The sequence below is a fragment of the Bipolaris maydis genome (assembly GCF_028858645.1).
Source record: "Bipolaris maydis strain C4 unplaced genomic scaffold PSV08scaffold_15, whole genome shotgun sequence".
NCBI lineage: Eukaryota > Fungi > Ascomycota > Dothideomycetes > Pleosporales > Pleosporaceae > Bipolaris > Bipolaris maydis.
The window spans coordinates 579,439-604,201 of record NW_027093871.1 but is presented as its reverse complement, the minus strand read 5'-3'; the positions used below and the strand labels follow the sequence as shown (position 1 = coordinate 604,201).

The 24,763-nt window shown below is 52.3% G+C and overlaps 10 protein-coding genes across 10 annotated transcripts; 4 read left to right on the top strand and 6 right to left on the bottom strand.

The window, feature by feature from the left end:
• Window positions 1-354: 354 nt before the first annotated feature.
• On the top strand, window positions 355-1,921 carry PSV08DRAFT_209728 (voltage-dependent anion channel-domain-containing protein). Its single transcript, XM_014225510.1, has 2 exons — window positions 355-636; window positions 736-1,921. The coding sequence occupies exons 1-2, from the start codon at window positions 457-459 to the stop codon at window positions 1,909-1,911; spliced, it is 1,356 nt and encodes a 451-aa protein (XP_014080985.1). The 5' UTR covers window positions 355-456; the 3' UTR covers window positions 1,912-1,921.
• Window positions 1,922-2,099: 178 nt separating this feature from the next.
• Window positions 2,100-2,889, bottom strand: PSV08DRAFT_332403 (uncharacterized protein). The gene has a single exon (XM_014225509.1). The coding sequence runs from the start codon at window positions 2,779-2,781 to the stop codon at window positions 2,467-2,469; it is 315 nt and encodes a 104-aa protein (XP_014080984.1). The 5' UTR covers window positions 2,782-2,889; the 3' UTR covers window positions 2,100-2,466.
• An 815-nt stretch (window positions 2,890-3,704) lies between these two features.
• Window positions 3,705-5,883, bottom strand: PSV08DRAFT_381166 (uncharacterized protein; the record flags this gene model as incomplete). The annotated part of the gene is made up of 3 exons (XM_014225508.2): window positions 5,540-5,883; window positions 4,985-5,474; window positions 3,705-4,911 (listed from the first exon to the last, which is right to left on the bottom strand). The coding sequence occupies exons 1-3, from the start codon at window positions 5,832-5,834 to the stop codon at window positions 3,705-3,707; spliced, it is 1,992 nt and encodes a 663-aa protein (XP_014080983.1). The 5' UTR covers window positions 5,835-5,883.
• A 539-nt stretch (window positions 5,884-6,422) lies between these two features.
• Window positions 6,423-7,277, top strand: PSV08DRAFT_365728 (uncharacterized protein; the record flags this gene model as incomplete). The annotated part of the gene is made up of 4 exons (XM_014225507.1): window positions 6,423-6,561; window positions 6,646-6,835; window positions 6,900-7,160; window positions 7,228-7,277. Exons 1-4 carry the CDS (start codon window positions 6,436-6,438, stop codon window positions 7,275-7,277), a joined length of 627 nt encoding a protein of 208 aa, XP_014080982.1. The 5' UTR covers window positions 6,423-6,435.
• An 837-nt stretch (window positions 7,278-8,114) lies between these two features.
• Window positions 8,115-9,543, bottom strand: PSV08DRAFT_365727 (galactose mutarotase-like domain-containing protein; the record flags this gene model as incomplete). Its single annotated transcript, XM_014225506.1, has 3 exons — window positions 8,115-8,434; window positions 8,498-8,894; window positions 8,953-9,543. The coding sequence occupies 3 exons, from the start codon at window positions 9,541-9,543 to the stop codon at window positions 8,232-8,234; spliced, it is 1,191 nt and encodes a 396-aa protein (XP_014080981.1). The 3' UTR covers window positions 8,115-8,231.
• A 1,161-nt stretch (window positions 9,544-10,704) lies between these two features.
• Window positions 10,705-12,497, bottom strand: PSV08DRAFT_230445 (uncharacterized protein; the record flags this gene model as incomplete). Its single annotated transcript, XM_014225505.2, has 2 exons — window positions 10,705-12,255; window positions 12,330-12,497. The coding sequence occupies 2 exons, from the start codon at window positions 12,495-12,497 to the stop codon at window positions 10,726-10,728; spliced, it is 1,698 nt and encodes a 565-aa protein (XP_014080980.1). The 3' UTR covers window positions 10,705-10,725.
• Window positions 12,498-12,954: 457 nt separating this feature from the next.
• PSV08DRAFT_230444 (uncharacterized protein) lies at window positions 12,955-14,775 on the bottom strand. The gene is made up of 3 exons (XM_014225504.2): window positions 13,403-14,775; window positions 13,282-13,347; window positions 12,955-13,225 (listed from the first exon to the last, which is right to left on the bottom strand). Exons 1-3 carry the CDS (start codon window positions 14,453-14,455, stop codon window positions 13,019-13,021), a joined length of 1,326 nt encoding a protein of 441 aa, XP_014080979.1. The 5' UTR covers window positions 14,456-14,775; the 3' UTR covers window positions 12,955-13,018.
• Window positions 14,776-14,874: 99 nt separating this feature from the next.
• Window positions 14,875-17,175, top strand: PSV08DRAFT_209710 (uncharacterized protein). The gene is made up of 3 exons (XM_014225503.2): window positions 14,875-15,035; window positions 15,173-15,656; window positions 15,762-17,175. Exons 1-3 carry the CDS (start codon window positions 14,960-14,962, stop codon window positions 16,717-16,719), a joined length of 1,518 nt encoding a protein of 505 aa, XP_014080978.1. The 5' UTR covers window positions 14,875-14,959; the 3' UTR covers window positions 16,720-17,175.
• Window positions 17,176-18,141: 966 nt separating this feature from the next.
• Window positions 18,142-20,297, bottom strand: PSV08DRAFT_412313 (kinase-like domain-containing protein; the record flags this gene model as incomplete). The annotated part of the gene is made up of 5 exons (XM_014225502.2): window positions 18,142-19,386; window positions 19,438-19,642; window positions 19,696-19,807; window positions 19,866-19,988; window positions 20,255-20,297. 5 exons carry the CDS (start codon window positions 20,295-20,297, stop codon window positions 18,178-18,180), a joined length of 1,692 nt encoding a protein of 563 aa, XP_014080977.1. The 3' UTR covers window positions 18,142-18,177.
• A 251-nt stretch (window positions 20,298-20,548) lies between these two features.
• On the top strand, window positions 20,549-21,727 carry PSV08DRAFT_251496 (uncharacterized protein; the record flags this gene model as incomplete). The annotated part of the gene is made up of 3 exons (XM_066092445.1): window positions 20,549-21,308; window positions 21,404-21,609; window positions 21,677-21,727. The coding sequence occupies 3 exons, from the start codon at window positions 20,549-20,551 to the stop codon at window positions 21,725-21,727; spliced, it is 1,017 nt and encodes a 338-aa protein (XP_065948125.1).
• Between the last annotated feature and the right edge of the window lie 3,036 nt (window positions 21,728-24,763).

Genomic DNA, 24,763 nt, shown 5'->3' with positions numbered 1-24,763 from the left:
GTAAAGTGGACGAAGGAACAGCAGGGCTACGGTGGCAAGAAAGGGACGGAAGCCAGGCCGGAACACCTTTTTCTCTTTTCTCCCCCAATCGTGTCGTGAGATAACGGTCTAGTGCAATGGCGTAAGTAAGGCAAGTAGGGGTGGGAAAAGATAGAGAAGGGAAATGTCGCCTTGCTCTGATGCGAGGGCAAGTCCAATCTTGTGAAACCGATCGGTCCGTGCTCGCCACGTGATTGGACCTCGAATCGACCACCATTTGTGAGTTCTCGCTCCCGGGTGGAAACGGCTCCGCACGCGCCAACAACCCCCCCCCCCCCCCCCCAACTTCGTCATACATAGATCTTCCCCCACTTCAAAGTTTAAAAAAAATTATGTGATGAACTTGGAAAGCCGCACCACTGTGTACGATTGCTGCCATTAAAAAGAGGAGATTTCTTTTTTTCGGGGTGGGGAACCATGGATGAATACGAGTTGGATCGTGTAGGAACGAATAATCCAGCCCTGTGGCCGCCGACATCCCAAGGCACACCCGTGCAGCGCCAAAAGTCTAGGAATTCACGAGGAACCAGCGCACCAACCGGCTCCAACGATGATATTATACCAGAAGATGAAGAAGAATATCCATCAAAATACGATGTAAACTACTTCCCCCAACCTTTTCCTGAAAAAACAAACAAACAAACAAACATACATTTCCCTAAACTAACTTGATATTTTTTTCTTCGTAACAACTAGGTCGGTTGGCGCCGCATCGTCCGCAACTTCTCTCCCTCGTGGTTCTCCGTCACAACCGGCACAGGCGTAGTGTCGCTACTCTTCATTTCCATTCCCTTCCAAGCCCACTGGCTCTACTGGCTCTCCGTCCTCTTCTTCGGACTCAACGCCCTCCTCTTCTCCTGCGCCCTGGCCATCTCTGTATTCCGGTACATCGCGTACCCGGAGATCTGGCCAGTCATGATTGCCGACAGTGCCAACTCGCTTTTCCTCGGCACGGTGCCAATGGGCTTTTCCACGCTGATTTCGGCGTGGTGCTCGCTGTGCATCCCGTACTGGGGACCCTGGGCGGTCACGTTTGCGTGGGTGTGCTGGATGCTCGATGCGGCCGTCGCGGTGGCAGTTACCATTTCGCTGACTGTGCTGCTGATTTCCGCGTCGAGAAGGCAGGCGTTGGATAAGATTACCGCTGCGCAGCTGCTGCCTATCTCCGCGTCCGTGGTCGCGTCTGGAGCAGGCGCGAGAGTCGCGGAGCACCTGATCGATCCGGAGCATGCGCTTGGAACGATACTGGCATCGTATATTATGTGGGGTATGTCTGTGCCGCTGTCGATGACGGTCATTGTCATGTATTATACTCGTTTGGCGTTGCATAAACTGCCGCCTCGCGAGATTATTGTGTCGTCTTTCTTGCCGCTTGGCCCCTTGGGACTGGGTGGTTATGCCGTTGTGCATCTTGGATCGGCATGTCGTCGTATCTTTCCGCAGACTGGGTCGTTCTCTGATATCCCGATTGCGGGAGATGTCTTCTTCGTTATTGGAATATTCATAGCGCTCATCATGTGGTCTTTTGGACTGACGTGGTTGTGTTTTGCTCTGGCCTCTATATACAAATCTCGTCCGATCCCGTTCTCCATGGGATGGTGGGGTTTCACGTTTCCTCTGGGGGTTTTCGCACTCAGCACCATCGAACTTGGCCATATCATTCCAAGTATGTTCTTCAGAGTCCTAGGGACCATCTTCTCAATCGCTGTAATCATTCTCTGGTGCGTCGTCTTCGCTGGCACAGTCAGAGGCGCATGGACCGGCCATCTATTCTACGCGCCGTGTTTGAAGAACATACCAAAGAAACAAAATACAGGAACAAATACAGCGGAGCAGGACAAGGAGACTTATCCAAGCACAGCATCACGGTAGAGAGAAACAAGGTGTCAAGATTACAGATCGTGATCGGAACATTGTAAATTGCTTTACATGCAGTCTGCAGATTGTATGTGGTATTATATCTTGTCTATTGAGGCACCGGGCTTTTCTCCCGTCTCCATCATGGAATGCCAGCGTAACCAGCACTGTATCATGTTGTACAGTCGCTTTCAAAGCTGAGGTCTTACCCACGAGTGACGTCGATTTTGTCCGTCTTCTCAGCCCTGTCGATCTTCTAAGCCTTCCTGGCCTTCTGAGTCCTTCGGTTGTTCTGGGCGGCACCATTCGCAGCTCCAGCTTGAGCTCCATTGCAAGCCACATTATTCTGGGCTCCGTTGTTGTTCTGGGCGGCACCGGTAGCAGCATTGCCATTAGCTGCGTTGCCAGTATCTGCGTTCTGGGCATTGTTATTTTGGGCGTTGTTGTTCTGAGCATTATTGTTCTGGCCTCCAGCTTGAGCGGCACCCTGAGCCTGAGCCGCGCCCGCAGTATCCTGTGCGGTACATTGATCTGCAAAACCAATCAGTAAAAAATCATCTTTTCAATTCCTCAACTGCAATTGGACTTACTCTTCTGCGTCGTACAATCTGCCACGGAAATACTCGCGTCTCCACCGTTCGCCAAGTTTGCACAAGCATTGAACTGCTGGTCGCAAGATCGCTGTAGGGCAGCCCCAGCATTCACAAACGTATCGCCTCCGACGCTAAATGGGCGGTCGGCATTGCCGGAGTTCAGAACGGGAGTAGCCGCTTTGCCACCGAGAGCGCCCGTGAAGGTTTGTATGTTATTCTGGCGTGAGGAGATGGCCAGCGCGTTGATAAGCGCGGCGACGTTAAAGGCAACGACGGCGTTGGTAAACTTCATTTTCAGAGAGTTTTTTTTTGGTTGAGTTCCTTTGTAAGGCCGTGAAGAAGGTATTCGTGTAGTAAAAAGGCGTATTTGTAATTGATAGTAAACGAAATATGAGTTGTCGAAACAAAAATGGGCGACTGGCGCTACAGAAACGAAGTCGAACTAAGAAGTACGAAATAAACGAGTGAAGACCCGCACACTCTTGATGATGTTCTCTCAAAAATAATCAAGACATTGGGTTCTCTACATACTATATATACGTACTCGTCATCATTGCTTCATCCTGCTGACGACCGCCGCCCACCTCTTTCTCACCTTCTGCAAACAGAAATTGTACAGTAGAGTAGGCACCATTTCGGCTTTACCAGCCAACATGTCACAGAAGCGACCAAAAAGGTAAGACACGGGCGTTTAGCCTTAGGGGCGTGCACCTCAGGCACGCTGAAACCCAATATGTAGTGGAGTCGACACACCAAACGCCTCATTATTCCTTTAACCGGACTATGCCGTCTAAACACCTAAATCACTCAAAGACGTTGCAGCAAGTTTTTGTAGAGCGTTTTCTCTCTGTGTGTGCATGTAGGGCTGTTCAGTTTCAAGTGGACTCGGACATTAAGGGAGGATGGGGGGGGGGGTGTCCTCACTTGTCATGTCTACCCGCCGACCCGTGTTTCGGTTCATTTCTGAGGCATAACACCGCAGCGCCCACTTATTACGTATGTACCTGTACAAGCGAGTTTGTATGCCGTGGGGTTCAAACATGATACAACAGGTGTCATTCGAGAAGGGTGGTGTTTTCCTTTACATCGGTTGTGGTATACGCATCATACTTGGCGGCCTTCAGATTTCTTGCTCCGTCGCCTTAGCGCTTACAGGACGGCATGAGTATGCAGCGGCGCTGGTCTCAAAAAGTCTTTTATCCTTTTCTTTTTTTTTCATATGTACGACCGTTGCCTGTCTAGTCTTGCTACTTGCTCCGTGTCGGCTTTGGCAAGCGCAATGACACCGACGGGCTCGTTGGGGCTAACATCACCTATACGCACCGGCAAGTCGCGTAGCAAGGCTGCGCGTTGCAGGCCGTGGAGTGTAGTTCCTCCTGTTGGTGTCGGAACATATGGGTTTAGGATTGTTAGAGAAGAGGCGTAGCCGATGATGTCTGGCGCGATAGTGATGTATTTGAGAACAAGGCCAGTGTACGCCGCCACCAATAGGATGCAAGAGCACACCATGAGCGCTGTGAACCACTTCCAGTTCGTCTTGTACACTGGCTTTGTCTTTGTGACTGTGGATGCTTCCGACACCACAAATGATATGTTGGAGATGGAAGGGGCGTCAGGCGTTGCAACTCGGAGTACTCCAGTCTCTGCTACAGAATCGGGTAGATTGCCAGCCAGAGAGGAGGTTCCATACGTTGACTGCCAGTAAGTGTTGTACGCGATGGTCAGTCGATCTCCAAAGAGCTGTGGAGACAGCTCATACAGGTTCACATTGTTGTACATTAAGCCAATGAATCGCGAAGGGTCTCTCATCCATCTTTCCATGTTGGTGGAGCCTCGAGCTACTCTACTTGCTATGTTGTAGTTATCCAGCGTAGTCATGTAGTGGAGTGAGGCGACGGTGAACATATTGCGCATGGTCTTATCGTACCCTATTGGGTAATCGTCGTCGAATAACGGAATTTTCCTCATCTTTTGTACAGCACATGCCCGCCCTGTACATTGTACTTGTGCCTCGAAGTTCTCAAACGTCATGCCGCACGCGGCTACGGAAAAAAGATAGGTTTCGTTGCTGGCGAGCGATACGCTACGGATTGGACAAGGATAACCGCTGCACGTTGTGAGGTTACACTGTGTTTGATTTTGGCATACTGGAGTCTTATTATCGGTATAGGACAGTTTCCATGTGTACAGGTTATCGAAGTCTGTCTGGTTGTCGTTGGTGCCTTCGTTGCTCGAACAGGTTATATCCCATTGACGGGCTTTAATATTGAAATTGCTGACTCCATCCGTAGGTAGACCGACAACCGGGATGCCTATGAGAGAAGCATATGTGATGTTGTTGCCAGTCGGATTCCAGATGATTTTCCATTCATCAGAGGTGCTGTTCTCAATGTGTCGGTACAAAGGAAGTTTAACGTTTCCCCTAGCGAAGTTTCTGTTAGTCTATTTCGGATATAGAACGGTACGTGACACATTCAGTTACCAAAATCACTTACCACAAGTCCATGGGCGTGTTTTTAACCTTGGAACTACTGAGAAGAGCTGCAAGGCAAATGGCCGTGAAGCCACCCCGAGCGCCGTTGACGCCGCTGGCACCAACCATTATGCTTTTCATTATCTCCATCGGGTTCAAGTAGCGAAGTTGACGAGTCGAATGAATTTCCCCACTTTCTTGGCCGAGCAGACGCAGTGCTGATTGACCTCCGACTGGTGAGAGAAGCCAGACCAGAATCGATGCTATTCCGATAATGGACCACGAACGGAGAGAGATCTGCCGCTCAAGCGCAGAGAAGACAGATTGACAGCCGACTAGCTGCTCAAGACGACCGAGGGTTGTCCCTCGCTGCGCCAGCCAGAGACCAAGATGGCGAAAGAACCTCCCCATCAAGGCTGCAAAGAGAAGGGGAAAGATGGTTGGCGATACGAGTAATGTCTCTTTCAAATTGGATCCATAGTCTGACATTTCCGTCCCGTCCAGCCTGGCAGCTATGAGTGCGAGAGCTATACCCCATCAGCCTGCAATCAAGGAAACTGAACAACGTTGAACCTACTAATAAACATGATGGGCGTGGACGCCAGAATCACGTCAAAAATCATGATGAATCCACGCCACGGCGTCATCGGTGCCAGTTTCTGCGACTGCAAAGGCCACTGCTCTGATATTGATTCACTAGACCAGGTTGCACCCTTGACATTTTTGGCTCGATCTCCTACTCCACAGTGCACTGAACCTGTTGCTGAAGGGTCGCTACTGTATGAGCCGGCATCGTATTGCATTCTCGTCTCGAGATTGTCAGTGATTGATATCCACGAGCCGTCGGTACGGCCAACTGGTTCGTAGGCCATTTTTTTTGCTGGTGCAACTAGGCAACGTCGACAACGTGAAGCCCCAAACGTTGGGAGGAGAGGAGGAATGAGAAGTACATGAGGAAAGTATCCACTACAAGTATCTCGCAAGACAAGAATCATACAAGGTATACATGTCTAAGGCGTCCAGCCTTGCATGCTGTTTTGGCCCCATTCCGTAACGTCGCGCAAGGCGAGACCCGCATTTTGCACTACGCCACCTACACGAGTACCAGTTTGCGGAAGATTAGCGGGAGGATTGCAGCGTTTACTTGGCAGCGCGGTAAAGATTGTACTCAATACTATTGATTGGCCTCAAAAAAGGTGCACATGCTGCAGTTGTGCAGGCTGTCACGGGCTGCAAAGTATTAAGAGTGGGGACCAGTGTGGTTTGTCTGGCGTTTTTGCCGCCGGGATGTTAGCGCGCGGCCTAGAAATAGGTCCAGCCAGGATCTGATGTCGGATCAAACCAAAGGGCGCCTACGAGTTGTCATCCAGCCTTGATTCGAGAAACAGCCTCTGCGGCTCAATCGACTGCATAGCGCGCCATGTTGCGAGCAGCCCACCCTCGACATTTCCGCACATGTCACCCTAGGCTAGCATGAGGATTACAGCAATGTTATGGGCGGCAAAGGCCCGCACCGCGACTCCCATACCGCGGCGGATGCAGCGGGACCAGGTGAGAAAACTATTAGGTCTCTCGGATAAGCAATGGCCCATATTCTTGGTATGCATATCATCTCGCCTGGAACACCTTGTCATGGTTCTGTGCATCACGTGCTGTCGAGGTTCAAGACTAACCAGCGTCCAGCGTGTCTCCTTAGCAGTCTGCCAAGACTATGCAGGCGCCAAACTGAGCGACATCAGTCAGCCCGAAAAAGAAGAAATGATGGACAGAATAAGGTCTGCACTTCACGAAGAAGGACTTCCGTCCCTCGACGACGAAGCAATCGAATGGCGAATATCAAAATGCCTACCCGAACTGCGAGTAAAGAAGCGAGGTGAGCTTAGCCTTAGCCCTGCAACACAGCCCCCCTCCCAATGTTTATCCTGACTCTTGCCTAGATATAGAACACTGCCACAGCTGGGAGGCAACCACCGAGACAAAATTCCCACGTCAACTTCTGCGCGAGGCAGTGCTCGCGCATATCGACAAGATACCCACTAAAAACCTGTGCTACTGGACGCAAATTCCCCAAGACGTGCGTCAAGATGTCGTGGAAGAAGCCAATCGTAGACTGGCTGAGAAGGGAATGCCAGTAGTGGACGAAGCAGCGCTTTTGTATCGATTACGAAAGTACATGAATCATTGGATCAAGAGTGGATGTAAGCTCTGCAACATTGATTGACTGCTAGAAATTTCATGGGTTGAACAACTAACCCAAAATCGCAGTGGTCCAGGATACAAAAGAAGACAGACGCCGCAATGATAAAACGGGGTAGTGAAACACGCCCATTGTAACCGCAAACATGCGAAGCTGGACTCTTTTATCCCACTCCCTCGCATGATCTCTACATCCCCGCTACCAACGTAAAACTCTCCTCCTCCCTAAACCTCATCACCATCCCCCCCCCCCCCCCCCCCCCCCCCCCCATTTTCGCCATTCGTTCCTGCATGGCCTCTGTCAGCAATCCCGACCTACTCACCATCCACAATCCACACCGCCCACGTTTCTCCCTCAAAATGCAATAATAAAGCGAAACCGGCGTATCCCGCACCCAAAGCACTGCCATATCAACATGGTCGTCATCACGCATAATAGTATACCAGCGAGTTAAAGTACACACACAACACCCGAGCTATGCAACGCAAAAACACCTCATGCGGTACAATCGCACCAGCTTTCTTTGCTTTTACCTCTGCATTACTCCACTGGTAAAGACGCATGCCCAGAGCGCGCTTCTCCACCCACTATGTAGAAGTCTGTTGGCAGCAACCGATCGCACGTGAACGATGCAAGGACAAATGGAAATGGGAAAAGCGACAGTGCGTGGTGTCGATGTGGATGGTCGGAAAATTAAGAAAGGAAGGGAATGAACTTTGGGATTTCATAAAAAAATGATTGGTTAGTGCATGAAGTTGCTTTCAGAGTCTGTGCGAGTACAGTGAATCATTTTAGAAGTGAATGTGCAAATGAGTTTGGGGGAGGGGGGGGGGATGCTTGTTTTACGGCAAGCAGTAGAACGCGTTTTCGCCTCGCACAGGGGGTAGAAGGTCATGTCATTCGCAATCAAACATGTCAACAATAGCACCAAGAGTAAACAAGATACTCAGTATGAAGCTTCAACACGCCTGTATTAAAATTAGGACATGGTGGATATGTCCGCATTACATTAACATTCATGGTAAATCGTTCCCTAGCTCCCCCTAGAAGCAATTTTACAGCTTTTTTGTTTTTACTTGGTAGTAGAGAAGACATAGGCAGCCTCAAGAGTAAAAGGAGGGCTGTCAGGACCAAAGATTTGGTACTTCTCGCGCTGCCATTCGGGCTGGTTGATGGCATCGATCCAGTCCTCGACCTCCATGACGACGCAGCCGTACTTGGGGACGAAACGGCTGCCGCCCTCGGCACCCTGGGTAGACTTGATAGGAAGGGTACCTGAATAAAAAAAAGCCTTGTTAGTATGCAGAAACTTGGCGAAATAGGATAACTTGTACGTACCATCTTGACCGGGGCAGCTGTACATCTGGAAGGCGGGTTGGTCGGAGTAGATGTCGAGCTTGATGCCGGACCACTCGCTGGCCAACGAAGCAACGGGGCCAGAGTTGCGCCAGTCGAGAGCCTCAGCTGGGCTGCGGTTGACGAGGTAGCAGGTGTCGTAACCAGTGCAGTTGAAACCGCAGTTACCGAGGAGCTCGGGTGCGGTTTGGTTGGCGCCAATCTGCTTGGGAGCAGACCAGAAGTCGTTGACCGAGTACTTCTCATTAGGCAGAATGGTGCCATCGGGAATGAGAATGTTGTCAACGCCAACGCGCTGGCCAGAGTAAGGGATGTGGAAAGTGTGGTTGAAAATGGTCGAATCCTCAGGGTTGGTGAAACCGTCCAAGTTCCAGTAGGTCTAGTTTTTTTTGTTTGTTAGCGGTCATTCGAAAAGAAGATTAATAAATCCAACTTACGTGGGAGGTCAGCATAATGGGGGTCTTCTTGGTGGTAGCAATGGCCACAATCTTGAAGCGCCAAGTGTGTGGGGTCACGGTGTAGGTAACGTAGCTGACGACCTCACCGGGGAAGCCCTCCTTGCCATCGGGATCGACAATGGAAAAAGTAATCGAGTCCTGGGTGTGGGCAACAACAGTAAAGTTGCGATAGTCCCATCCGTCTGGTCCACCGTGCAGGGTGTCTGCGCCATTGTTCTCGTTTGGCAGAACGTGGTAGACCTGGCCGTCAATGGTGAAGGTCGAGTTCTTGATGCGGTTGGCGTAACGGCCGGGTACACCGCCAAGATGGGGGTGAACGGGGCCCTCGTAGGCGGTGGCATTGTCGAAGCCGAGGACAATGTCAAACTCTTTACCGTCCTTGCCCGGGATGAACAGGTTGGAGATAGAGGCGCCATAGGGAATGAAGCGAGCGCGAATACCCTCGGACGAGATCTCGTACTTGCCATCCTTGTCCGGGCCCGGAGTCCAAGACGAGTTGGCAGACGGTGCGGTGCTGTACTGCGCGAGGGCAGTTGCAGCAAAGAGAGGAAGAGTCGACAAGAACCGCATCGTGACTAGTCAAACTCGAGCGAGTTGAGAAGTGGAGTTGATGAGATGTGGTGTGGGGACGGGGACGATCTCCAAGACGGAGGCATGTACATGTTTATATAGTAGCAACGGGGTCGACTACTGGCGCGATTTCACCGGTCACGAGCTTGGAATTAGCATTCTCTCCCGCTCACTCACTTCCCCAGCCTCTAGGCAAAAGCACCAACGGGGTTGTGCTGGGTTGGGGCGGGCCACTGCTCAAGGATACTTACTGGTAGTGCTACTAGCGAACGTGCGTTTCCCCGCAGGGAAAATGTCCGTGGCAGGTCCCAGGAACCCGACATGCTATGACGAGACCAGGTTGCACGGCGTTGCAATTTCTTCACACAACCCCCCCTCAGTCGCAGCGAGCCATGAAAATTGCCTTTTGACGTGGCCGTGTGCCCTCAATTGCTGCACGTTTGCGCGGTGTCGCCAGGGTCGCGTCGTGTGTAGGTCCATTGCTTTGCTGCAAGCCGCGGGCGTCATAGCTCCAAGCAGCGCATGTGTATAATCTCTCATGTGCAAGGATCAGCAGCACAAAAGGCACCGGCAAAAGTCGCCATTGGTGGACAGTTGCGGAAAAACTTAGACGCGTGCATCTTGACAGGACGCCCAACATGGGGAGAGCTGGGTTAATCTTGTGGGGTATTGTTGGGGCCCCAGGCCTTGCGGCGCCCCATGTCGTTGAGCTTACTACTACTTACCCGGCGACGCAGAAGCTTGACCATGCCACACGGTTACTAGTACTACTTCGCCAACGGCGGGACGGCATACTACAAACAGGAATAATGCCGCAACACCACCACCGCCGCCGCCCAGGACCTCCTGCACCCAAGCATACACGTCTTCACCTTGTAGCATCGCCATCAGCCTGAGATTGTTCCATTTGGTGCTGTAGTCCTCACTAAACGTACAAGTTCAGCCCCAGATCTTCCCTGTACTAGTAGTAGTCGTCTCCAAAAATGGAACTAGCCACGCCGCCTGCCACACACACACACACAGGCCATGCCAGTACATGAACAATAGCCTCCCTGATGTACATCCATCTGTAGTCGTGCACTAGTCTCATCTGCAGGACCGGCTACCCGGAAACAAATCGGTTCATACATGTCGGCCCTTTCACATAGCACACGCCCAGGTCCCCGGTGACGGTCAACCGCTCTACATCGGTCGGCTCCCTGCGTACGGGTCAGGGCACCGTGGCTCCAGGGGCGCGGGGCTGCTGTATGCACCCTCCAGCATGGATACCTGATCGTCGATCCAGTTTCCCTCAGTGCATGGGTACATCTGCGGAGTATGCGACTGAGGCCTTCCATAAAAGGGCAGAGCAACCTCTACAGGCACATGGTATCCCCCCAACGGATACATCATACTGGGTTGGAGCGTAGTATATGGGTGCGGGTATCCACTAGCCGCCGCTTCTTCGTCATGGCCCCACACTGTGTTTTGCCAGTTCACTACGTACTGCCTCGTATCTTCGACGGCAGTAGCCTGCGCACCGATATGAGTAACGACAGAGTCGATACGTCCCTGCGGGTTCCGTGCATCGATTTCAGAGGCAGCGTTCACTGCACTCAAAAGAGTGTCGAAACTAGATCGGTTAGGTGGCCGATGGGAGTGGTACAGCCCAGGGCCTTGAGAGGCTTCTTGATAATGTTCACGAAGATCAACAGAACGCGCCGCGGTTTCAGGCGGTTCATCGGGGGCGGGCATCATCGAAGCCATCATGTGAGGTGCTGCTTGAGGCTCGTCTTTTCCCATCGCTGCTGGTGTGATCTTAGCATGACCAGGTACCCTCACCCCTTCCGTACAACTTGGATGCTCGTCCCAGCTGACATTCGGCTTTCCGTGCTTCGCCCAACAGCCTGTAGTTGTCTCCAGATCATTCAACACGTTCCCCCAATGATGTTTCTTGACTTTTGATCTGGTTGAGAAACCTCTACCACACAGACTATGAATGTATGATTTCGATCCGCTCTCAGCTTGTGGATGCTTTGCTTTGGAATTCTTCTCCGACTGGCGCTTAGCGACCGGTTGGTCCATATCTGCGGTTAGCAAGCGAATATGGTCAGTGGTATCAGAACTCGCTCGGTCTGTTGCCTCTTGCAAAGCCTTTTCTTCAAAAGCTTCGCGGCGACGCTTGTTTGAAGGCGGCGGCATATCGTTGACGGTCTGGCCAGCATCAACCGCCACTGGAACACCGAGAACAGGAATTCTAGTCGTCTCGGATGACACACTCTCCAAAGGCCCTGCTTGAAGCGTAAGGCTTTCGTGGGGACGAGCAGGAATGTCAGAGCAAGGGACCGATGGAGATTTTGTGTGATTGACTTCCAGCTTGGGTACGATAGGAGGCCGGTTCCGATCATGACCAGAACTGATCGACGGGTAGGTCTGTCTGTTCTCGAACCACAAGATTGGCGGCAAGCGGATCTGGGGTTGATGAACCGGTTGTAAGAAGCTAGGTGTAGGGGAGTGCATGGGCTGATGGGGCTCAAGCTCGAAATCGCCTGTCTGCCATTTTGCTTCGGGATGGTACAGTACCTTCATGAGATCTTGCTTGAGGTCTCTGTGGTGGCCCAGTGCGTGGTTGATGGTGATGAGGGTGTCTTTCTTGGATTCCCTCCCAGCTCGAAATGCACCGAGGACGTTCCAAATTGTCATGACTTCAGGCGAGTCTTCTCCAAATCGAGACTGCATAGGTTAGCCATGTTCATATTCAGAGAGGTGGCGAGGTTGGTGGATGTCTGCTTATAGCAACGGCTTACCTTGACGTTGGCTAGGAATATGCTGACGAGTTGTCCGATAACTGTTGATTGATGCAAAGAGCAAGATTGCCCTTGCACATCGTTGTTCGGAACCCGATGCTCCGAAGTTTCCTGGCTCGGTGGCTGAGGTGCAGAGCGATAAGCTTTGTGCTCTGTTGAGGTCTCCATGTTGGCCTGACTGGATACTGCAGCTTCTCACCGATGGTCGTAACGCGCTAGTGGAGTTGCTCTTAGTTCGGCTCGTATTTGTATTTGTGTGGGCTATTTAGGATAGCTTTTGTTGTTGTTGATTAGTACCTGAAGCGGTAAGTCCGGGAGTGCAAGGCGCGTTCTGGTGAAGTGAAGGTGAATTACACATGAGCCCTCGTGCACACCGCTTTCCACCACCAAATGGCGGTGATTCCACTCGATGTTTCGTTTGTAGGCGGATGACTGCAGATGAAGTAGATTGTTTGTGCAGTGTGTGGCATGATTGGCCCCACTGGATGACAAAAGGCAGTCACGACGAGTAAGAGGAAGGCGCTACATCGCATGCCCAGTCCCCAAAAAGGAAAGAGGTCTTGAAGCAAAAGGCTACAGTATTCAAATTCTTCATACCGTAGCGTCATTCACACCTCAACTGCAGTGAGTATGAAACGAAAGAGGCTGTTGATTTGTTGTATTGTAGTAGCTGGGCGGAAGGCTTGCAATCAACCTTGAGAGGCGGTCAATCGACCCCTGTAGACTGTCTGACGAGCATGTCCAGCATCGTAAACAACCTCTGCAATGCTTTTCCTGTAGTGCCAGCCGTTTTCCATTCTATCAAACATGAGAAAATCGGCAGGCTGTCCCGGCTGTAAGGTCAGATCTGTAGCTTCACATCCAATGCTAGTCTTTGCACGGGTAGAAACGGTTTCCTGCATACGTGGAAATGATTAGTGGCAAGTTGCAGGTAGATCCCCAGGCGACTTACATATAACAGCTCAGCATCTTTCTTTGTCCCAGCCTGGTAGACTCCAACCCCGATCGATGCGACAGCCTGAAAGAATGGATCAGTATTGAGTTCCTATACCAGCATGAGGCTAAGTTCTTACCAAAGGATCGCAGTTGCCATAGGGAGTGAAGGCATTTCCTACGTTATTGATAGCAATGGCAGCATTGAAGCCATGCTCATTGATGAGCTCTGTAATGGGCAACGTCCCACGTATGTTCTCCGGAGTCCTCATCATAAATAGGTCGGAAGTGGGAAGGCCAACAAAAGAGATGGGCAACTTGTCCACTTCTTGTCTCAGGTGCGTCCACTCGTCGTTCCGGAACCTTGTCAACCGGGTACAATGTCCCAGCGCTATCTGTTTGCCGCCGTCCTTTTTGTCCCATTCAAGCTCTCTGATGATGTCCAAGGCAGTCCAAACGAGCGGTTGCTTTTCCTCTTCGAGGAAGTAGTCGAGGTGAAGGTCTAGGTGTTTGTCATGCTGAAGGGCCAACTGAGTGATCCATCGCACATTTTCTATAGATTTGCGCTCGTTGTCCTCAACATACGGCGTGCTACCAAGCACGTCTACTTTTTCATAAGAGACGGCAGCCGTCATCAGTTCCCTTACTTGTGCACCTTCATCTTGGCCAGAAAACAGTGGCAGCTGAGCGAATGCGCAGATCTGCACCTCACACCGATCTTGGAAAAGCTCTTTCAACTTCAGGCCTGCGTGCAGACACTTCAATTCCACGACGCCATCGACTTCTACAAATGCCCGCATGGCGGTAACGCCGTGCTGGATGCTTTCTTCGATGAGCCGCGTGCCCCTCCTGAGCAGATCATCTTCGACGAACCGAGACTTGGCTTGGCCAGTAATGCTCATGGCCTCGTTGAAGTCGCCACTCTCAATCTGCAGGTCGCTGAACTTGGGGTCTTGGAGGAGAAAGCATTTGTCGAGATGGATGTGGGCATGGCACAGCGATGGCGCAAGCAGGCGGTTTTGTCCGTCCAGAGTGTGTTCGCTCTCTTCGTGCGACGAAGCATCATTGTGAGCATATACAGAGGCTATCCTGCCGTCTTGGATAGCAATGTCCCAGAGGGATGATGGCGGCTTATTTGGTATGCGAACATTGATGATCTTGTTCAGTGGGCTGCCCACTTTCTGTGTATGCATCTTTACTGTCTGCTCACCCAAGGGGGTATCCGGACAGGTGGACTGGGTTCGGTAGACTTTAGACCGATGAGATGTAGAAAGCCAATACGATGATGTCCAGACGAACCCAGGGCATGCTTCCCACGGCTTCACCACGCAGACGTATGGGCCGCCAAGCACAATGCACGGGCAGTGAATGAAGACGACGTCCTGCGGCAGCAAAGCAAACTATGCGAGGCCCAGCTGCAGACGTCCTGTGAACAATTGCACTCGGGCTGGACAAGGCTGGAAAGCAACAGATGCACAAGGTCGGGGGGCGCCTCTCTGGCTGGGTGGGGGGGAATGGTTGCCCCGCATGCCCATAGGGGGAGCTAATGGTGGTATCCGTGCAGCATGTGTTAACGTCCCCAAACCAACCTTGACGCGTCTCCAAAGACGTGACCATCCCTATCACCCTTCCATCTCCACTGACGCGCCCGCATCGCCAATTTTGCTGCCGTCCATTTTTTACATCCTCTTTCCAACATGCAGCCGAACTACCAGGCACGGGGATATAATTATCCGCAACAGCACAATGCAGCTACGCCCTCACGCCGGCCAGGTAAGTCCCAGAGTGCCCACTACCGCTGCCACACGACGCCCCCATTGCCCCCACCGCCTGTCCCTGCCCTTGCGCCCCGAAGCCGTACAATACAATGATTAGCAGGAACGACCTCGCTCACTTGTTTCGCAATCCAGGCCCCATTGTCCATCCCCAGCACCCGCCCCAGCAACCCCAGTACAACACCAACGCCAGCATGCAGGCTTCACAGCGTGCCGAAGCAGAGCGTCGCGAGAAGATGCGTCGTATCGCAAAGAATCCCACCGACAAGAACATCCCCGAGGGCGTTGAGGACGTGTGCATCGGCGACGGTGTCGCCCGATACAAGGAATTGCGCCAAGTTGAGCGCACACTCGACGCGACCATGATGCGCAAGAAGCTCGATGTCATGGATTCGAAGCACCACTCGCGAGCGTCGCGCTATGGAACCATGCGCATTTGGATATCTAACACGGCCGAAAACCAGCCTTGGCAGAGCAGCGGAATCGACGCCGATGCTTTTGACTTTGAGAGCGAGAACAACGCCACGTACCGCGTCAAGATCCAAGGACGCCTGCTTGACGAGCAAGGCGACGACGGTCTAGAGGATGATGAGGACGAAGACAAGGATGCCGATGCTATGTACGTCAAACCGAGCTTGCGACTCCGGCTCTGCATGCGCCTTTTGCGCCTCTGAAGCGGCGCGCAAAAAAATATTCACACGGATTGGAACTAACAAGCGACCAGGGACGAAGATGGCGCCCCGGCCGAGCGCAAGCCTGCCGCGAAACCCAAGCTCTTCTCGCACTACTTCACATCCATCAACATCGACTTTGACCGCGCCAAGAGTTTACAACCCGACAACTTTACGCAGATCGAGTGGAAGCGACCCGAGAATCCGACAGCCAAGGAAGCCAATTTCAGCGAGCTTGAATTTGAGCGCAAGGGTGACGAGAACATCAACATCACAATCAACCTTCAGCGGTACCAAAATCCCGAGGTCTTCCGCCTCAGCAAACCGTTAGCCGAGCTGCTCGACACGGACGAGGAGGACCGTGCGGGTGTGCTCATGGGCATCTGGGAGTACGCAAGATCGCAGCACCTCCAGCAAGAAGACGACGAGCGCAAGTTTGCCTGCGACGCCAGATTGAAAGCACTCTTTGGCGGCCAGGACCACTTCTTCTTTCCCAACCTACCCCAGCTCATCAAGCCACACCTCACCACCCTCCCGCCCATCCAGCTCCAATACACGATCCGCGTCGACAAGGACTACATTTCTCCGCCCGCCGACTCGGGCAAGCCGGCATCCCAGGCCAGCGTCTACGACGTCCAAGTCGCGCTCGAAGACCCCATGCAGCCCCTTTTCCAAGACATCCTCCGCCGCCCAGACAGCATCCAGACGCTCCAAGAAATCCAAAAAATCGACGAGCAGCTCGTCCTCCTCATGGGCGCCATTGGCCAGTCCAAAGCGAAACACGCCTTCTTCACTAGCATGTCAAAGGACCCCGTGGCCTTCTTCAAGCGCTGGCTCTCGAGCCAGAAGCGCGATCTCGAGGTTCTGCTTGGAGAGGCTACGCGTGGTGGCGGCGAAGATGCTTCGGGCGAGGAGTGGCGACGTGGTGGTGCCGATGGAGTCTGGGGCAGTGATGTTGCAAAGGAGAGTGTTGCTTTGTGGCTTGCTAGGTCGAGTATTAAGCCCAGGTGATAATTGAAATCCATGAGCGCGAGTGCTTTGTGTTATATGAACATCCTTGTTGATATGGGTTGATGTTGATGTTGTTATTTTGGGCCCTATATTTCAATTTCCTTTTCCCTTTTTTTCTTTTCCTACTTGTTGCGTTTTTTTTTTCCTCAAGAAGGGTAAGTTCGCCGAGAATCGTGGGGGGGAAGGGGGAGAATTAGGCCGACGATGAAGAAGAAGAAGATAAAAAAGATGGCGTTTTTATTACACTCGATACCCGAAATATTCCAACTTTTCTTCTCCTGAGTCTCTCTCTGTTGTCTCGGGTTTTATACATACATGTTGTGTGATGTTTGTTGTCTAACATTGTCACAAATGGTCAATTCAGCAGATAGGATAGGCATGAAACGAGAAGGAGACGAGAACCAAGGCTAAAAAAACATGGGTATTTGTAAGGTTATGTAATCCAGATCTCTCACCAATCTCTCTCTTCCTCCATCTTTCCTATTATCATTTCCTTCTCTCCCTCATCCGCTCTTTCCCAATAACCCATACATACTTCCTCCTCATTCCGTAGCATATGCCGCATTCCTTCCTTCCTGCCTCTCGGAGAAAGAGCCATCGTATTGTGAGATCTCTTCTCCCCAAGCCCAACAAAAAAACACAGATAAAACAGACAAACTTCCCCAGACATGAGCGCGTACATCGTGTGCCTTCCATAGCGTAATTAATTTCTTTTACGCCCATATGCGTCCAGCGAAACCAGATAAAAGGAAAAAGAAATTACGGGAGCGGCTGGATGGTGGTCGTAGTGGTGGTGTTAATGTTGGGTTCGTCGTAGGTACCGAGTATGTCCAGTTAAGACTGATTTGGCCTCTTAACATTTCACTTCCATCGCTAATCCCCAGCCACCATCACCCCCTCCATCTATATCTGCCGTTTCTTCCGTCTCAGAAATCGCGGGGTCGAGGGATAACATATAGCTTCTTCAAGCCATTTGCTCGCTGCGTTTCCTCCCATTTTCTTTCTCTTTCTCTTCATCTCGAACTTCCGTATGAATGTAAGGAGAAAAAAAAAGTTAGGGAAGGGAAAACAGCATTTTGGCAAATCAGTATAAGCCTACAACGCCTAGATATCGCACACCTTTTTTCCCTCTCAAGCCTTTGGCGAAAAGGTGAATGGATCGGGTGGGAAACATGCAAAGTGTTGATGCAATAAAAAAAGTTAAGAGAGGATGAGGGGCCGCGTATATAAAAGGGCCCAGGGCGTCGCAAAAGGTCGTTTGGTGAGAGAGGTTGGGCATAACGAAAAGTTCATGCCCCAGGGAAGACGCCAGCATGCTGCGCCCGCCAAATAAAACATCCATGAGAATCGAAAGAGATGATGATAATGACGCAAGGGGACTCGTTCAATGGTTAGGGAAACAGAGTGAGAGAGGCTGTAGTGTGTGATGCGTACAAAACAAACAAAGAGTGAGGTTGTTCAGGTATTGCTGATGATGACTCGCGCACCTTCTTTACCCAGAACACCTCTCTCTTTGGCCTTGGGGCTCCTGTCCCGGCCCTTCTTGCGACTGAGGAATCCGAGCATGCCGGATGGTTTCTCAGTTTGGGCGTTCTGTACAAGCGCAGAGCTCTGGTTAGCCATCTCGGTCCATGAACCAGTCTCATTGAGAACTACCTGTACACCTCCGCCCATGCTTGTGCTGCGTTGGGAGCCTCGCTGGCGGCTGTTCATAGGGCGAGAGAACGAGGGAGTGGGGACTTCGGAGCCGTCGTGAGGGAAGTAGTCAACGTGCTCACCACGTTGCGACGTGGGTGAGCTGTTGTTGGCAGTGTGTTGCAGTACGCTCGTCGGCAGAGGTGGACTGCCGTTTGGTGATTGTGTCGATCGTGCAGTAGTAGTGGAGCGAGTGGGGTGGAGGTCGGTATCTTGACACTTTGAGTTGGCATAGTGACGTCCAGAAGAGTCGCCATGAGATGGCGCAGAGGTGGGGTTGTGGTCGGGCTGGCTGTGGTTGCTGGTTCGTGAGCCGGCGCCCGAGTCTTGGGGGTCAGCGACTGCTACGGTGGCAGGAGTCCGTTGATCGCCAGCTGTGGTGTAGTTGAAAGGCTCAAACAGCGTCTCAATCATCCTGTGCAGCTCGTCGGCACGTATCTCCTGCTCGGTAGCATCTTCCTTGAGAGCTTCTCTTGGCTTCTGCCGGCGGGCACGGGCCTCAAGCGGCGCTTCTTCAAGCAGTAACTCCTCGAGATCGTACGTCGCATCAAAGTTGGTCTTATCGCTGGAAGGTATGAAGATCGGCTCAATCTCCTTGCGCTCGAGCGCATAAAAATCTATAGGCCGGAAGAAAGGGTTGTCAATGAACGAATCAAATCCAATGGCGCCGATGCGCCTGCTTCGGTCCTTTTCCAACAGGGAGCTGATGGCATGCAAGCACGGCATAGAGACAGGCGGGCTCGTGACGGGATAGGTAGGTTCTCCCTTTAAGATTTTGGCGGCGAGAGAGTCGTGGCTGCTGGCTTCAAATGGTCGCTTGTTGTATATGCACTCGTAGAAGAGCACGCCCAGCGACCACCAGTCGACTTCGCAAGAATAGCCTTTGCCTTCGTATACTTCGGGAGCGAGATAGGCGAGTGTGCCCGATTTGCTCGTCAGCGGCTTGTGTGGTACAAAATCAGAGGCAACGTTCTGCACGTGTCAGCAAAGACAAATGGCGAGGCGCATTGCAGCCGAGCTTACGAAATCTGCCAGATGGACATGGCCCTCAGAGTCTAACAGCACATTGTCTGGCTTGATGTCTCTGTGCACAATGCCTTGCTGGTGTATGTAGCGCACAGCGCAACCAAGCTCTGCTATCCAAAAGCGCACAGCTTCTTCTGTAAACGTCTTTCGCGAAATGTGGAAGCGTAGATCGCCGCCGTTCATTAGGTCCACGACAATGTATCTATCCCTGTCAGCGTGGGTTGGTGGAGGCAGGAGCAATGGCATTGGCCATACAAGTATTCAATGTCCTGGAAGCTGTAGCGTAGATTGCAAAGGAATGGATGGTTGAGATGCTCAAGCATGCGGCGCTCTCGTATGATGTTGCGGACGCTTTCCGACCGTACGACTGTGACACGAGGTCAGCATGGCTGGATAGCAGCTAGCGTGTGACGGCATGCACCCACCTTCATCTTTGCGTATGTACTTGAGCGCAAATGTGAGCCCCGTATCTTTGCGCTCGACGATGCGCACCTTACCGAATGCGCCCTTGCCCACGACGCGCAGTAGGCGGAAGTGGTTGAGGTTCACTGCAGGAGAGGTCAGCCAGGACTTGGACGAGCTGTGTATGTGTGTGTGTGTGTGTGTGTGTGTGTGTGTGTGCATGTGCGAGTGCGAGTTTCGCGTGCTTCAAATGGATATCCCCGCGTTGATTCCTTGTTTGTTTGTTTGTTTCTTTTTTTTTGTGCTCGTCTTTTGCGTTCCCATGTTTCTGCACAGCTCTATCTCTCTCTACCTCTCGCACACACACTCTCTCTCTGGCGCAGCACATGCGGAAATGGTGGTGATTACGCACCTTGGTCGGTGAAGACGACGGGCTTGCCGTTGTTCTGACCCATGAGGGGCTACAATGGCAGACGGACAGACGGACAGGCAGATGCAGCGGATGTCTAGAGATGCATCAGGCGGTTGGTAGGGTAGTCCGGGCTGACTGGGGCGGCGTGGCAGTGGGGTGGGAGGGAGGGCAGGCGGGGGAGGCAGGCACGGGGGAGCAGTGCAAGCAAGCAAGGAGCGCGGGCGAGGGCTCGGGTGGAGATTATTAAGGCACAAGCAACAGCAACAGGCGGTCGAAGGGCGAGTCGCAGCGATAATGAACAAGTCGTTGAAAGGAGGCCCGACGGGTTTGCAGGCGCACGTTTCGCAGGTCGTGGCCCAAGCAAGATTAGTGTCGGCAGGACTAGGGCCAGAGCACAGGCATGGGTTGCACGTTTTGAGTCGCATCCTGGCCTGCAGAAAGGGCAAGCGCGGCTGCTGGTCCCCTAGTCATGGCCAGCCACAGCAGAGCGAGCCCACACTACCAGCCTACGTAGTCCAAGTAAGTACTTGGAACACACGCTCTCCCGCGCTGCTAGAGCGAGCACTGTGTCATTGCCTGGCGGTGGCCTGCGCGGCCGCAACGACAACGACGCTGCAGCAGAGCAACATTATAAACGGGGACACTGCGTCATGGCGGTGTACGTTGCTACCCTTACATGGACATACATGTGCCATCTCCATCTCCCGCCCGCTGCACCCAACGTCGGGGGAGAAGCACTGGTGGATCCACTGCCCGGGGCGTGCCAAGCCAGTGAATACAAACACCCCCTGGCACGTCACGGGACTGGCTCCCAGCATCCCCCCTTTGCGTCCACGACAACGGCACACGACGTGCTGCCTTCCCGTCCGATCTGCATGCGCTTGTGGGCCTAAGCATAAGTACACGTTCTATTACGACACATGCCACACATCGCCCTCGGTACAGCAGTATAGCACCAGCGTATGCACATACTATGCACCTGCGACGCCTCTTGATTCCCTCGACGCGCCACACCAACAGCACATGTCCTCGCACTTGGGCGTGCCATCGGTTGGTAGGCAGCCCATTCTAGCTATGGCTACTTACTCTAGAGCAGATACACTACACCTAGCTCTGCCCTACCGACGTGCACCCTGTAACGAGCGGCAGGTCTCGCCGATGTTGTCCCCTCTCCTAACTCGGTCGCTTTGACGACCCACCCACGGCTGGGTGGAGCAACGCCCGATTGGGTCTCTGTAAAAGCTTCCAAACTTGTTCCATCCGCCTTCTGCTGCCAGCAACTGTATCCAGCTGCTAAGTACTTACGCACTCCCACCATACCGAACCGTCAGCTCACCACCCGCCACGGCGTCTCCGTAAGCTCTTGGCCAAGGACTACGGCTGCATCGGAACATTGTGTGCACAAACACTACTACTGTGTAGCTTCCACGCCACCCCTTTCTCCCGCCCTGCCGGCCATGTGGTTTCTCTTGACAACAGCCAGAGAGGCGCACACAAGAAAAACGTGTCTTGTCAAGCTTCCCACGCTCCAGAACATGTTGGCTTGGCTCGCCTTGCCTTCCGGCGCCTTCTCCGCAAGGACCTGCGCTAGCTTGTGGCCCTGGCCCTGGCCTTTGGAGCCCACATCCGCACTGTCGTCTTCTCCCACACCCACGGCCATAAGTACCAGCTGCAAAAAGTTGCCACCGCCCTACCCATCTCCATACGACGGCTAACACCTTGCCCCCAACTCTTTCGGTTCCACATGTCCACTCCAAACCATAATTCCTACCTGCCTCTGCTCTCGCCCCTTGCGGCTAATCAAGCCTGATCGCCAGTAGCACCACAGCTCTCCACGCAGCCTGCCGCAAGCCCCGACCAGAGACACCTTGTGCAGCCCGTTCGTTTTGCGCTTTGTTCGTGCCACACGTCCCATTCGCGCCCCGCCCAACCAAACCCTAGTCGGCCATCTGACACCTTCTAGAAGACTTCCCCCTTTCACCTGCTTGGTTACCGGTACTGTACACACGTAACTACTATGTATGTACATGCCTGCGTACGTATAGACATCGCTATAGCCTGATGTGTCTATTCACGTGCATAAGCTCATTCCCTCTTCTGTCCGCCCTGCGTGCGCTGCCTCGTATTGCCAACTTTGAAAATGCCAAAGATCGGCCCTAACAGCACTTTATCTTCTGAAAAAAAAGTCTAGTCATCTGTCGTGGCCCACGATTCGTCTCACTAAGCCCACCATTTCAACGCCCCCTATACTCCGTTGCGCCACAGCCTGTGCGTTATAAACCACCTCTTTTGCCAGTAATCCGCCAATCACCAAGCACATGCTCGTTCCCAGCTCTTCGCGGTTGAGGCCGCTGCCACAAGCCACACATTGCAACCATTCCTGCACTGCCGTGATGCCTGGTCGCCGTGGTTCGCTTCGACCCGGTCGTCTGGTTTTGACCTTGCTACTGCTACATATAAGCGTCCGCTGGCTCAAACGAGCTCTCCGCGTGGCTGGCCCTAGTAAAGTTTCCATCAAACTCCCTTTGCAACATGCATCACTTGACATCTCAATCCCCAGTCTGCAACAGCGCGACGTTGGTATGCAATCCTTGGCCGTCAGCTGCAATCTTGATTGGCTTTGACTCTTGCTTCACATGCAGCCTGCAGACAATGCAGCCTTGCTCTGATATTACACAACGTCTTACCGACTCGCATGTGACGGCGAATCAATGGCCCGCCATACGCCATTAACGCCTCTATCTGCATCCTGAGACCTTCTCTCTCCCAGCCCAGACACCCGTCGCTAAAACCCCGGGTCTAGTCCCCACCCTGCAGTCCACAAGCTACGTAGCGTCGTCGGAACGATACACCCACTCAAGCTTTAATCCATACCCGAGAGCCTAGGCCTCAAGGCCCAGATGCCCCAGACCAAAGAGTAGCGGCTTCGTCGGAAGAGACCCTTTGCGCGTATATACACAACAGACATTCTCGTCCAGCCCGTCCCCCCGTGGCTGCAACAGCTGAAACGGAAGCCAGCAGCCGATGTCATCGGTAGTCAAGGACAGCAAGTAAGATGCTTCTTATTCCCGCTTGGCAAAGCGACGATCCACGTGAGACCTTGGCCCCGATACGGATTCTACTGCATATTCCCGCCCTTTTTCCTCATGCACGTAAGCTTAGGGTCGGATTATCCCAGCACGACACGAGTTCCGCGTAACACACAGCAGGATTGCAATCCTTGTGTGCCACGAGAAACCAACTTGTTGCACATGCCATTGCCCCATTGGAAGATCGGCCCCCACGCTAATCTCTCGGAAATGGTGGTAGCGGTGTGAATCTCTGTCGTGTTGTTGTTGCAATGGTATGTGTCGAGTATATGCCATTGCAAGGGGGTTTATGCGCGGACGATTTTCCGCTTTTGTCAGAGATTACCGGCAGCTGTGTAGTTGGGCATCTATCGCATCTTTTTTTTGCAAAGTAAAGCTGCGGATATGCTGGAATCTTGCATGTCGTAGTGCTTACATACTCTGTCGATCTCAAAGCGAGGCGAGAGGGGACATCTTTCCATACGGAATAGTGTATGTAGATGGAAGGAAGGAGGATAGATGATCAAACATCAACCTTGCTCGGTAGATTGCAATCGTATCCCTTTCTTACTCACGCCGCAAAAATAGTAACAACTGCACTTTCCCCAAGTCTCACATTTCTTGCTCCTTGTTCTTGCAAGCGAAATTCAATACAAATGTATCCTGGTCTGCATTGCATGCATTGCAGTGCTAAGGACTCTGCCACCCTTTACTATAGAATTCCCCCACTCAAGGACCAACACCTACCTTCATCGGTGAGAGTTTCAACCTGGATCAGCAGACTTCATATGGATTTCTTGCTTTTTCCTGTTGAAAAAGATGGGGAAAGGACACCCTAGAGAACAAAAAGGAAAAAACGCGGTTATTGTCGCCGTTGTCGGACAGTTCTCAGCCAAGCCATACATGTGTCTTGCGAGCAGCCCTAAACTCGAAAGGGAGCCCTGAATCTAAGAGGGTGGTGGCGTACGTACTTTTTTTTCCTCCGAGCCTCGTGTCGAGGTTACGGACATCCAACTCAGTGGTATCCGCAGCTCGTGTGAAAAGCTGGGCATTGAATTGAAGAGTCCGGCATGACAGCTCTGTTTGTTGGTTTTTCTTTGCAAGTTTTGGCTTTGCCTGTGTACATGTAGTATGTAGCACAGTGTTGCTTGCGTTTTGTAACAAATGCTGTTCCTTTTTATACGGAGCGTTCCGTTCCGAGTGTAATAGTGTCTTGCCAAACACAGCAGAAAATGAATCTGCACGGTCCGACCTTTAAGTCAACGACTATCAGTGATACAGACATCACCATGTGACTTGCTGTTGAATAATTCTACAGCATTCAGAATGTGAATGCAATGGGATAATCCGGGGTTCCTCGGTTCGGCAGGTACGCTAAGCCCCATGCCCGAGCTCTGGAAAGTTGGTACACCCCAACGTCACCACTGATGGGACACGATGC